The sequence below is a fragment of the Telmatherina bonti genome (assembly GCF_933228915.1).
Source record: "Telmatherina bonti genome assembly, chromosome: 18".
In the NCBI taxonomy this organism is placed as follows: Eukaryota; Metazoa; Chordata; class Actinopteri; order Atheriniformes; family Telmatherinidae; genus Telmatherina; species Telmatherina bonti.
In genome coordinates this window covers 17720406-17734586 of record NC_136616.1, presented here as the reverse complement: position 1 = coordinate 17734586, position 14181 = coordinate 17720406, and the positions used below count along the sequence as shown (strand labels likewise).

At 42.7% G+C, this 14181-nt stretch overlaps 1 protein-coding gene across 5 annotated transcripts in view; it reads right to left on the bottom strand.

The window, feature by feature from the left end:
- Positions 1-419: 419 nt before the first annotated feature.
- The window catches only part of clcn3 (chloride channel 3), a 40479-nt gene continuing 26717 nt past the window's right edge, over positions 420-14181 (bottom strand). For 3 of the 5 annotated variants that reach the window (XM_079257695.1, XM_079257698.1, XM_079257696.1), the window contains 11 exons: positions 13928-14115; positions 13594-13716; positions 12740-12946; positions 12586-12666; positions 12258-12510; positions 11890-12182; positions 11618-11804; positions 11079-11477; positions 8981-9197; positions 6818-6893; positions 420-2620 (listed from right to left, as the gene is read on the bottom strand). In XM_079257695.1, coding sequence (XP_079113821.1) covers positions 2429-2620; positions 6818-6893; positions 8981-9197; positions 11079-11477; positions 11618-11804; positions 11890-12182; positions 12258-12510; positions 12586-12666; positions 12740-12946; positions 13594-13716; positions 13928-14115 — 2216 coding nt within the window. In that variant the 3' untranslated portion in view covers positions 420-2428. The remainder of the gene's footprint in view (positions 2621-6817; positions 6894-8980; positions 9198-11078; positions 11478-11617; positions 11805-11889; positions 12183-12257; positions 12511-12585; positions 12667-12739; positions 12947-13593; positions 13717-13927; positions 14116-14181) is intronic. The other 2 variants (XM_079257697.1, XM_079257699.1) reach the window with 1 other exon arrangement.

Here is a 14181-nt window from a genome sequence, read left to right as displayed (position 1 = left end):
CAGGACTCAAGTTGGGAACTGAAATTTAGTGTTTGTACTACAGAGGAAGTCAAAGCCACCATTCATGTTTGGGTTTCCTTTTTTCTTTTAAACTAAATATTTCCAAACAGAAGATAAGATCTGACACGACTGACCAACCCTGACTTATGTTAACAGGAGCTTTCTGGAGCTGGTGGGGGCTTTGTGTCCACGGCGATCCAGAGATGATGTAACGCTTTATTAAAACCTGCCATGAAGTTGTTTGTTTAAAAAAAAAAGTTGGACCAGTTCTACGTCTGCTTAACTCCAGTCAAACACGAAGACCCGGCTGTGCAACTGGAATCTTTTCTCCTTTTAATTTAAAACAAAATCTCTTTACATACTCAGGTTTTTTTTCTTTTAATGTACAATCAAACAACGTAATCATACATAAAATTCTTCAGAATAATAATGCACAACTCTATCAACACTATCCATAAATTAAAAAACAAAGGAGAAAAACACTGAGATCTGTATGAAATTGAACGTAACACCACTGCTTGACAAAGATGATGCTCGGCTCCGAGTCGAACCACAGCAGGACAGTCACATGACGACAATCGCCCCTCTCTCTCTCTCTCTCACACACTCACACACACACACACACACACACACACACACAGACTCTACAGCTAAGGTGCTACTGTTTGTCCTCATGTCACAGATGCCTCGTTTCCCATCATCGTGTCCACTAAACATGACGGTTGTATGAAGCTGAAGCGATGAAACTTCAGGTGGGAAAAAAAAAAAAAAAATCAATACGCATGAGAAGCCTGAAAATCTTCATCAGGGACTTTGCAGACATGGCGAGATGAAAACCTCCGCTGTGAACCAGCTCAGCCAGACGCAACTGGGTTTGTCCATCACTGAAGCTCCACCTGCTTGTTAATTTCACAGCTTTCTGACCAGGTGAAACCACGTGATCTACGAGCAGAAGATGCTTCTACTTTCCTTTTATCTGAAGCTAAAATAGTTTCTCCGCTTTCCGTCACTGCTGACGTTTGGGTTGTCGCTTCGACAGTCGAGTAGTTTCTGCCAGAATTTGTTTAATTAATTGAAAATAATCAAGACAATAGAAAAATGTCAGTTTTTTTCAACTTTTGTTTTTTAAATATGTTTTTGATATTTTCATCATTCAAGTATGGTGTTAGAAGTAATTAATCTTATATAAAAACTCATCTGACAATACAGGTTGAACAGAAACACATTTACTGTAAGTGGTGCTTAAAATGTAATGTAATTTCCAGTTTCATTTTGCTTCAAGTTTTAATTGATTATCACGAAATCGATCGTTTTTAAAGGAGAAAGCGAGAAGAAAAAGCTGTTTTTTCTTCTTCTGAGAGCACAACTCAACCTGGACGCTTTTTTTTTTCTTCTTCTTTCTTTTTATTCCTTACGTACACACTACCTCCTTTCACACACAGGACACACACCTACGCTTGTGTGCACACACATAACTCAGGCTGGCTCAGAAATGAAAACACACGTACATAGTAAGGTTTCTCTTTTTCAAACTTTCCTCCTGATGTGGAACAACTTTGTTCTGGATGAACAGGACCAGCGCTACCTCTCTTAGCATCCACACACACACACACACACACACACACACACACACACACACACACACACACACACACACACACACACACATATTAAAGCCATCTCATTTGATCATCACCCAGAGCAGCTGTGTGTCCTGTGAGGAGTGGGTGCATGTCCTCTCAGTTCCCATAGTAACCTGGCTGGAATGTAGAGGCGCTACGTACGTACACACACACACACACACACACACACACACACACACACACACACACACACTTACTTACTTAAATCACGGGTAAACAATATGTTTTTTTTCTGGAGGATGGACAGATTGGAGGTGTGTATGTGTGTGTGTGTGTGTGATGGGGAGGTGAGGATGCAAGAGTCCGGAGGCGTCGAGGTCCCTCATCGCGTCCCTCGTCGGCGGTTCATTCCGACCTCTGACCCCGATCAGGCCATGCGCAGGATGGCAGGACGAGGCACATGAAGAGTGCAAATGGGTGTAACTTTACAGGTGAGGGAGCGTTGTGTGTGAGAGTGTGTGCGTGTGTGTGTGTGTGGAGACAGCATGCATGTCTTAGGTGTTTATGTGCAGAAGTGTGTGTTTTTTTTTGTGTAATTTCTTTATGCGTGTGTGTAGAAAGTGCGTTCCTCATGTGTGTGCCTTCAACCGGTGACCTGTGTGTCCTCAGCAGCCAGATGATAATAAACAAGTCTCATCATCTTTTTTTTTTTTTTTTCTTCACCCCCCCCCCCCCCCCCCCGATGGCCATACGTCTTTGTGGCGGGGGGGCAAATCAGTCAGACAGGTTCAGGGTTCGCAAGGCTGAACACTAAAAAGAAATAAAAAAAAAACGGGGTCTGAATGTCAGAGATTAGAGCCGTTCAGGAGGCACACCTCCTCATCCTCTCCCTCCTCGTCTTCACTGCCGTCTCCCCCGCCCCCCCAGCCGTCCTGGAAGGAGCGGATCAGTTGAACATGATGGACTCTGGATCTTGGTTTGCCATTTGAGCCATGTGACGTAGGATGTCTTTTTTTGTGATAATACCAAGAAGCCGCCTGCAGGGGGAGACAAAGCGAAGGGAAACAGGTTTAGAGACTCAGGAGGAGACGCTGGTTGCTCTGCAGCTGGCAGGGAGAGAAGACTACATCATGTTTTTGTTGGCAAGCTTTGAGGAGACGAAAGGGTCTTTAAACACAACAAAGCGTGAGATTTTTTTTATTTGAGTTGTCGCTGTCTTATTGGGGATGAATTGTAAAAGCCAACAAAAGCACGAGTCGGCAGTCAGCAGAAGGAGGAGAGGAGGGTGAGTAACCGCAGGAAAAGAAGAGATGAAAGCAGCTCAGAAACGGCACCTGCTTCAGAGCGAGCTGTCATTTCAGAAACTACCGGCGTTTTTTTTTGTTTTTTTTAAAAAATGTTTTCAGTCCTAAAAGCTGGAGAAGGAAAGGAAGAGCTGGATCCTACAGGAGAGACAGGTAGTACTGGACAGGATAAGTAGAAAAAGTTAGATCCTCAGGGAAGCAGGAAACAAACAGATGCTACCATCACAGGAGTCTGTAGATTTTCACCTTTTCTGTTTAACACAAATGTTTAATGTCTTGTAAACAAGTCAAATGAAATATATAGAATGTGATCATTTTAATATTTAACTCTTTTATTGTTCTTATTTCCCCAATCATCGCAGCCTCAAAAGTGAGCCTGAAGCCGCTGCTGTCATGTGACAGCGTTTAAGGAACAATTTCAGACTCCTGTGACGTATCTGTCTCCTGCTCCTCTTCTCCCTCTGCTGTGGAGAACGATTACTACGTGACACTGCTGCATAATCAGTCCGTAAAGAGGAAACCTGCAGATTCAGGAGCACCAGCTGGACGTAAGGACTTCTATCTACTTCCACATTAGAAATGATCACAATGTGCTCTTGAATTTAGCCGTGAATGTAGACTGAGGTCAGGTGTGGAGAAGCATCTGAGGACAAACTAGCTGTGAGCTGGTGGGGGAGGGGGAGCTGATGTAGAGCAGAGCTGGGTCCAAACAGGTGTGCTGTTCATTGGACGAGGGGAATAAAGCACACCTGTAATGAGCTGAAACAAACATCTGAACCCAGATCTGAGTGAGAAGAGCTGGGATGACCTGTGGGTGGGCGGGCGGCTGGATGGGACCAGGGGGGAGAATTAGAGCTGAAGCAGCAGGAGACACGAAACACTTTTAAAACCTGACACAGATCAGAGTGTACGCAGCGTTCCCAGTAACACCAGCAGCATCCAGCTTCTGTTCCAGTCAAGAGCCAGAAAGTCAGATCAGAGGATGTAAAGATAAATATCCAAGTTTAGACCTAAAATAAAAGCTGACTGCAAGTGTGATTTCAGCAGATTATTCTGTATTGTTCTGAGATGTTGCATAAAACACATATAAAACATCTAAATCAGGGGTGTCAAACATAGGGCCCGGGGACCCAAAACCAGCCGCCAGAGGGTCCAAACTGGCACATAAAGTTACATTTTTCATGCTTACATTTAAAACATTTCCAAGGTGGGGTTTAAACGTTCCATATATTTTATATCCTTCTTAAAAGATTTTGTTTGCAGATGTGGAAATGTACGGGTTCGTACATTCGGAAAAATTTTTAGCTCTACAAAAGATACTTTTATCAGAATATAAACTACTGTATTTTTCAGTATCAGGTACCTTTGCTTTAATGTTTTGTGGTTTAGTAAATTCACACTAATTAGTGTCTTATAAAATGTGTAAAATGATAAACTTAGGGAAAATTTCTAATCTAAACATCTTTATAATGTACTAAAAAAATGGAATAATTGAGAGTTGTGCTGATTTACATAATATTATTCTATTTTTTTTACAGGTCTGGATAAACTGCTAGATGTGACCCCTGAACTAAAATGGGTTTTAACCCCCCCTGATCTAAATACTTAACTTATTGCACACTTGCACATCTTAGTAAAATGAATTCTGTAAATATCTGTCGATCTGTGATAAATGAGTGATTTCTCACTCATCTGGTAACATCCTTGAGTGTTTAACAGGCTTGTTAAGTGGTTTAAATAAAATGATCTGACATTGATTATATTAATAAAAATGATATTGATTTAAAGACGGAGCACTAACTATTATAATCGAAAAAGTTTCATTGAAATGAGGCAAAAAAAACCTAAACTGAGCACCACTGTGTTTACTGGCTGGATGCTGCCGGCTCAGTGGAAACTCTGTTACCAAGGTCTCATGTTGTCACCACACACTAAACTAGCTAAACTACAGCAGCACTAGCACCACGCAACACAGTGACACTCCACCATGCGTACTACGACTACAAACATGGGAATCAATCACATTGCTTCAGATTGTCTCTCTCCCTTCTATGATGCCCCTCTCTTAAAATGGAAATAAATACACAGATTTAAAAGAAAGTGGTCTGTTTTCCCAAGATGGCTAACTACTCGCCAAGTGGTTGCTTAGGTGACGGATCAGATGTCGTCGATCTGTGGAGACCCAGAGCAAAACGGTGGGGTTGAGAGGGGGAGGTTTAAAAAAAAAAAAAAAGAGGATAAAGCAACCATTAATGAAGACATAAAAAATATATTTAAAAAAATGTCATTATGAAATGACTAACTACTTGTAAGTGGAAGATGAGTCGTCATGGCTACATGGCTGCTCACATGCCGAGTTACACATCTGAAGGTTCAGACACTTGCAGTTTGGCTCAAAGGTTTTCACACCAGCAGAACATTTTGATCTATGTTAAGTTTTCATGTGGCTTATAGGCTGATTCTGGCAGGAAAAGTGCTGTATGAATTAATGAAAAGTAAAAAAAAAAATAAATAAATAAAAGGATTTCTCATTTATTAATGTGAGAAAAATGGAGGGGCAAAATATTACGACAATGTACAAAACATTTGCATCAAAATGATAAAAAATACAACATCCAGCCAGATGAAAACCACACACCTGAAATAAAATCTCACAGTGTGAATCTCTTTGAGCACAAACATGTGACAATGTGTGAAGAAGTAGCTGGATGAACGTGTTGTTAGGGTGCTAGCATCAAGCAGTTGACAGCACATCTACAGTAAGTCTGTGTGCAGCTTAATGGGATGAGGTGCAAAGCTGCACTCTGGAAATCTACTGAGCCCATTTCAGACACGGAGGCTTCACCAACACCGGCTTCATCTGCGTTAAACTCACAGCTATGCTGCAGAGACACATTTTCCTTCTACGTGTTAATATTAATAAACTAATAATAGAGTTTTATTCTGTGCCATCTGAGTCTTGATGCTTTGTTTAATGCAGAAAAGGGAACAACGGTCGTGTATTATTTCTCAATGTGGAGCAGTGATACAATGAACAGCAGTTTGCTGCACATTACTTAAAATATTGCAGTTCAGTAAATAATCTTTTTGCATATTCTCCATATTGCAATGCTCTCCTCGGCTACATCACTTGTAGATTCTCAGGCATATTTTTGAGGCTCCATTATTCTCCAGAGTTAAATAACTATTTCCTCACCTCAGATCATTACCGGGTCGTCAATCCTGATTACTGGATTCAGTTTTATCAGTAATAATTCATTGAGAGGACATTATATAGCTTGTAATAAAGCAGTTAAATAGCAGCTGGTGTCACAAGACACTTTATTCTCCTATGATATTTCTGATATTTTGCATGATGTCTTCTTGTTGCATCACCAGACAGAATCTGCTCACTTTCTGAAGGTTTTTTCCCGTCATGAACAGGTATATAAAAATAATTTCTTCTCTTTGAAAACCAAAAACATGTTCATTTTGTGAGCTGTTGTGGTATTTACACATTGAAAGACCTACACTTTAACTTAAGCATGAAATAAGGTTATTAAAATGCCAGCATGGTCTTTGTACGTGCCTGAAAGGGGCTCCAAAGTAATGAGGGTGACAGTTCCCGCTGAGGTCCGACATTACAGGACCCACTCAGCTCCAGATAGCTTTCACACACAATGACTCCAAAACACCAACAGCGACAAGCGATGAAGATGGAGCTCCGAGAACATCTATCTACGTGTTTATGTATGACATCACGACAAGCCAACCCACCAACAACAGAATGTGTAAAGTTAGAAAGGAGAGAAGAGTCTTAACGTCAGGTTGGGAACTGTCAACAGCTGTTCACACTACATTTCATGCATCCCTGCTAAAAGGCGGAGCCTAAGAGACAGGTACGAAAGTGGGGGAAGAGGTCACATGTGTGAAAGGGGTGGGGCTAATCACCGGGGCCTCCGTGTGCTGCTTGAGCTCCTCCAGATGCTCTAATATATTCTTCTTTGTGATGATGCCCAACACAATCCTGAAACACACACCTGTTACTCAGTGGACTTCCCAGAACAACAACAACAACAACAACAAAAACAAACTGAACAAACAGCAGCAGCAAAAAACATTAAAAAAAACAACAACAATTGTGTGACATACAATATGAACAGATAAAAAAGTTTTACAGTTAAATCAACAGAAAATGATAAAACTCAGTAAAAGTTGATGCTTTAAATTAGTTTGATGTGTTACAGTGCATAATGGGACAAACTGATAATTAGTGTGGAAATATTCTCTATTCTTCTAATTATCAATAAATGCCACGAGAAGACCTAAACCAAGAGAGGTAGATAGATAGGTCGGTAGACATTGCTGCTAGCCAATAAATGATGATAAAGTAAATGTTCCTTCAAAGATTATAGGTGTCTGAGAATGTGGTTTTAGAAGTCGCCACCAGAGGGAGCTATTCTCATAAACAGGGTCATAACATGTTAAAAATATTCATCTATATATATACTGATTAAATCATCAACGACCCAATGGCATCATTCTGACAGAAAATGATTAAAAAGGGCAATATAGTTATATTTTCCAAGATGTTATTAAGGAAGAATATGGTAAAACAACCAAAATTGATCAAGTCAACAAAGCTCTAAAAATATGTTAAGATAAATAATTATATCACATTATATCCTGCTTTAATGTCTACAAATAGAAATGTAACCTCTCAGTTTTCTTTGAAATGATGTAAAAATTTTAAAACTCGATATAGAGAGATGGTGGAGCATACAGAGTGATGGAGCTCAGGAATAAAATCATATTTAGATGTTTAAAGGTAGAGTATGTAAAATTTTCAATATTTTCAAAATAAATTAACTAAAAAAAATAACTACAATCATAATTAGTTTTTTTTTAAACATGTAGGTTCCAGTCTGTACATATTGATTAAATTACAAATTTAATTAATGACAAAGACCCTTCTTGAATGTTTTCTGACCAGTAAAAAAAAAAAAAAAAAAGTACTTTTTTTCCACCAGTAGGGGGAGTATAAGCCCATTTATTGCAGAGCGGCTCTGAGCTACAGCTCACAAGCGATTCCTGCCCTCATTGGAGCTGGTAAGGAGGAGGGGTGAGGGGGGAGTTTTGCTCATTACTGCCAACCTGTGGTGGTTTGTGGAGGTAGCAGCTTTGTGGTTTTGCTCACGACCTGGTGTTTGCCACCTGGTGGTGGAAAGAATCGCCTTCAAATCTTACATACTCTGTCTTTAAGCTGCTTTGGTGTGAATGTGTTCAATCAGAGTGTATTATCATCGTATATTGATCGCTGGCTCTGGAATATTATTAAAATCCTGGCATGATTGGTGACGACAGCAAATATTGAATCGATACTTTATATCGTGATCGAACTTGTGATTTACACCCCTAAAAATGACCCCACTTCCTGACTGCTCAGCTTCCTTTTAAAATTAAACACCTGTGCGACATGTTTTCTGTGTTAAAAGATAAACACAATGCTGGTTTTGGTCTTTTCTTGGAATTTGTTGACAACATGAAAAACAGAGAATAAAATCAGCTTTATTTATAAAAATCAAAAGAAAATAAATAAAAATCAAAACACTGCTGTTCAGTTCCCGTCCCGTGGTCATCACAGCAAACAGTAAGCTAATCTGTAAAATGATGGCAGAGCTTTTTGCTTTTATTGTACAATCTTCACAGCAGCACACAGCCCTCTACAAAACCAGAACTAGTTAGAAACTCCATTAAATGCAAAAAACAGCCAGAAAATCAAAGTAAAAACCTTTTTCTCCCCTTCATTGCACACAACCAGTTTTATTGACTATATTCTCCCAGTGTGGCACCTGTTTTGCATCTGTGGGTTAGCTTCTGTCAGCGGCTGGTGAAGATGGCCGTTATTGCTCAGTAGAGGGATAAAGTGCAGCACAGCAATTAGACCAGCTCATGCACATTGCAGGTTCTGAGAGTCCATGCAACATCAGTGTGTACATGTGGTGTGTGCAACATTTCCCAACATTAGAGACAAGGATGTGAGAGGGTTTCACCCCCCAGTTCACCCACCACATCCTTCCTCCTGACACACGCAGGCATTGCTTTCCTACTTACCCATTGTGAGTGACCAGGCACTGGCGCAGTCCCAGTTTTCTGAATATGTCCACCACGATCTCCATTGGGGTGTGGTCGGTGACGGTGAAGGGGCTCATGTCCAGAATGGAGCGCAGCTTGAGGGGGCGAGGGCTGTCAGCTGGCAAGGTGGGTGCATGCTGGGTAAAGTACACCCTGGAGTTCAACATGATGCCCTCTTGCTTCCGACGGGCGTTTTCTGTTGAGACATAATGAAAAGAGTTTGCTGCTTTGCCTCAAGTCATGTTCATAACAACGTACAGTGGTGGTAAAACGTTTTTGCCTTAAAACTTTACACAATCTCAAATATTATTAGGAAATATTTGTGTAAAAATCTGTTCTGTATTTCTAAAGGTGGGACACAAACAAATGCTAATTATATATTTTTTGTTTATTTTTTGCAAGAAAAACTAATTACTGCTTCAATTACTGCTTTTAATTCTTTGATTTGCTTTGAAATAGATGTTTTGATAATCCCCCACAGGTTTTCATTAGGAATCAAGCATAGACTGTAAATAAAAAGATGGATGGAGCCTCTGCGACGAGCTGAATTGAATCTTGGTGGGCGGTTCCTACCAACGCCATCTGGGCAGCATTATGTGTGTCCTCTCTCCCGGAAAATACAAATATGGGCAAAGAGGTGGAGCTGAGAGGGGGGTGGTGAGCATGGCAGTGGATGATTGACATCGAGTGAACTCCGAGCTGCCTGTAGCTAAGAGCTTACCGAACAAACCCGAAGATAACAAGTAACCAGCTAACAGAGGTAAACAGGCTAAAGCTAAATCATGCTGTTAAGCGGCTAAAAACCGCGGTTGTTCTACGTTCTTACTTGAAGCGGGAGATCGGGGACCTGTCAATCAAAAGGACACACCCCTAAATATGCCGAACTTCGAGATTAAATTACTTCTAAATGTAGGAGTTGGAAAAAATTCACTCCCTCCACAGTTGTCATGAAGGTAAACCTGACCTGTTAAACGTAAAAATGGAATTTTGTACCAGAATAAACAAACATGTTTATTTCTGCTGTGAAGATTTGCTCTGTTTTGGAGCCAGCCCCTAGTGGATGAGGGGGGAACTGCAGCTTTTGTCACTTTTGCATAGGCTTCACTTTTAGCCGCAGGAGGTTGCTGGAATGAAGTTTGTAATTGAGTTGATACTGAGCTCCGGCAGCCACATTCGACTGGCCCTGGATGCCTGGCAAGGGGTACTGTCTTGTTCCGGCCTTGATGGAAAAGTGCACATACAGAAAGGAGCGTGTAGGTTTCACGAACACTTAATATAGTTCAACATGACATCACAGACAGTGAGATGACCAACCCCAGCGACAATCCATCCCTGAACACCGGCGACACTCAAGAATCCTCAAACCACGATGCTGCCTCCACCATGCTTTTAAGTGGATACTTTACATGCCGGAGATAATTCCTCGCCTTGCTTTCTGCATGCCCTCACATTATGAGGAGGATAAAGCTGGAAAGCGGACTCATCTGACCACAGAACTTTCTTTTAATTCCCAGCTGTCCAAACCACACTGACACTAGTTTGGTTTGGCAGTGCTGCTGAAGCTCCTTGGACGCCACTTGGTGGCTTTCCCTGCACATGCAGATCAGAATGTGGTCATTTCTTGCTGAAGGAGCCATTTGATGCCCAGATCCTGGTTTGTCCTCCAAGTAGTTGGTTTTTCTGAATTTCTACAGAGTGAATCAAACTGTTGAGGAGCTGCATCTGCACTTCCTGGCTATCTGGTGTTACCTTGCACCCTTCCTGGCTAAGAATCTGTATCTTCAGGTGCGTTTTCCTGCGTTAGGTTTCTTGTTTTAGCAGTCTTTGTCTGAAAAACGTAAATATGCTGCCTTTATTGACATGAAGCACGGCATGGAGCATGACCTTTAATTAGTGGATCACTAGTACCAAAATGACTCAATGCCCAAAATTTCTGATGTACATTTAGGGAACCAACCAATTTATAGTTTTCAATGGCATTTTAAGGATTTCTTTTCATGTTTTTCTAGAGACTGTACTAAAAGACGCCTAAGAATGATTCTTATTTCACAAATGCATGAGGTGACGGTTATCTTACCTATAGCAATAGTGATGTCCCTGCGCAGAGCGAAGCCCACCAGCCTCTGCGACTCCTTGGATACTATTACTGGGAAACCATTATAACTGGTTTCATTGATGATGCCCTGCAGTTCCTCCACCGTCAGGTCGTCCTGCGTCAGCACCGCCAGCGGCGGGTCGCTGCGTCGAGGTCTCATCACCTCTCTGGCCAGGGTGGTGTGTGTGAATTCCTCCTTGGCATCCAGGAAGGGGTATCCGTTCAGTCGGATGTGCGCCTCGTAGATTCCTTCTCGGCCAAATGCGTCTCCCACCCATTTGCTGGTCATGACGGCGGCCATGAGGGGGACAATGTATTCCAACCCGCCCGTCAGTTCAAACACAATCACAACCAGGGAGACGGTCATACGAGTCACGCCACCTACAGAGAAAGTAGTAAGAATAAAAATAGACACACCACTAAATAGATCGGAGTTAATGAATGCTTGATAAGTAATGAAGCTTTAAACACAACCTAGGGTTTCTCTTCGGCCTCCATCACTGTAATATTTGTTAACTCACCCAGACAGGCTGCGGCCCCCACCATGGCGTAGAGCCCTGGAGTGATGCAGTCAGCTCCCACCTCGCACCACTCTTTGAACAAGAACCAGTCATGGTGATAGTAGGCGAGCTGCTCCACAGCGATGCCGACAATTCGCCCTGCGATGGCCCCGATGGCCATGCTGGGGATGAACAAGCCCGACGGTACCTGCAGAGCAGACATGGCGACTGAAATAAGGGCTGACGAAGACACGCAGAGTGAAACACCCTGATAGAAAACCTCCAGTAGTCACCTTCAGTCCAAATGTGAAAATAGTCATGATGATTTTAAAGATGAGCGCCAGGCAGAGCTGCCACATGGCGGAATAGACGCCGGGCCCCGCTGGGCGGTTGGGGTTGTCGGTGAAGGCTTTGCTGCCGTTCATCTGGCTGCGGTACTGGCAGAGCTGAGACGACTCCAGTGGGCCGCAGTCGGTGAACAGCTCTTTTATCAGCTCGCTTGTGTTCTGGCGTGTGTATGGATTTGGGAACGCGACCACTGCTGTAATGGCGGCGACCAGGATCACCTCCAACACTGGATACTTGCCTGAAGGAAGGGACACCATCAGACTGCGATAAGCCTGAGGTACCAGCTGACATCAAGAGTCACGGGGGTGCTTACCAAAGCGCGTTGACTTGCGCCGTCTGCACCAGGCGATGTTGGCTCGGATGAAGAAGGCGCCCCAGAGCCCTCCAAACACCCCCAGGAGGATGAAAGGGATGAGCTCAAAGAGGTACCACGGCGTGTGGTATTCCACGTAGAACAGCACCAGGCGGCTGTTACCGAAGGGGTTAATGGAGCGCAGGACGAAGGCCGCCACCAGGGCAGCAAAGAAGGAGCGCCACAAAGTCTTAAGAGGGAAGTAGTAGCTCACCTGGAGGAAAAACATGGTTTGCTCAAGCATTTCCCAGTGTAGCATTTAGTTGTGATTTATGGTGTGTTAGTTTACCTCCTCCAAGCTGAAGAGAACTCCTCCAATTGGTGCTCCAAAAGCGACGGATACCCCAGCAGCTGATGCAGCGGAGAGAACCTGCAAAAGCAAACAAAAACCTCAACCAGATGTTCTCCTGTCACAAACAGATGAGGTACAATGGCTCCTTCACCTCTCGTTTCTTTGCCTCGTTCTTGCTGTATTTGGGGAAGAGGTAGGAGAAGATGTTCCCGCAGCAGCAGGCCACATGGACCAGGGGCCCCTCTTTCCCCAGGCTGAGACCAGACGCTACAGCCAGAACCAGAGTGATGGTCTTGATCATTAGTGTCCACTTGCCCAAGTAGCCCCGGATTATAAACCCACTCAGGATGGTCTTAATCTGAGGCAAGAGAAGGGGAGCAATAAAGTTTATGATGAACTAGTCTTCAATCATGTTTTAATGTTGCTTTTTTAAAATAACTTCAAGGCAAACTGAGCATTTTTTTTTCTCCAGGTCAGGATTTTTATTTTTATTTTATGCTGCAGTAAACCTGCTCAAAGTCACACACTAAAGGCTTTCTTTTGCAGCTTTTCTGTCGCCATAGCAACAAGAGACTTGGAGAGCAGTAAGACCTTTCAGTTTTCCCTATATTAACAATTTTACGGCACTTTAAGACATGGAAAGCCAAAGCAAGGATGATGACAGAAAGTGCACAAATCCTATTAAAAAGGCATTGTTTCATGGAGAGTTAAGGTGCAGCTGCAGAGATTTATACTTTTTATTTTCTGTGCTGCTCTGAGTTTATAACTACCACAAAAAGAATCAATAAGAGGTAGAAAGTCAGAGAACAGTCAGGAGAAACCAAGTTCCTTCACACACGGAGACACAAAAAGAAACGTCCCAGATACAAAGTAGCTGTGAAGATCAAAAGCAGGTCTATATTTTTAGGAGATCCAGAGGAAAAAAAAAGAGAGATCCTACAACTACCAACTGGAGCTGGAAGAGAGATCAAACCATGCTTTTAAAAAAGCAAACATCCTCCTCACCTCAGGGATCCCTGAGCCGCAGGCGTACGGAGCAAACACCTTGACCAGACAGACAGCCAGGAAGGCAAAGGACAGAGCCCAGTAGATGTACATGAAGTAGTTCATGATGTAAGAGCCAGGACCCTGAGGAGAGAAAGGGAACAAAGAAAGAAAAGTTAGTCACAAATCTGAAAAGGGATTTGCAAGGTCGGGATTTAAATAGTTACTAGTTTGTTTTACAACTAACTTTTGAGGCACACAGATCGGAAATACAGGAGAAATGAAGCATTTTTAGGTCCTTTGACATGACAAGAAATGAAGCAGGTCTCATTTGAAGTGCCTGTATGGAGTCTACCTCAGCCTGGCCCAGTATTAGCTCCGCCCAGCTCTTCCACTGGGGACACTTGTCCCTCTCAGCGAAGGTGGTCTCATTGGATGTCCAGCAGCACTGCTCATGGTTGAACCACATGGCGCTCAAACACACGCCCTCCTTCAGGTCATTCATCCAGTCAGCAGCGATGTCGATCAGGCCAGCCAAAGCACCTGACAGGGGAAGAAGATAGTGATCACCAGCTCAAGTCCTTCATTTCATCCTTAAGATCAGAAGAC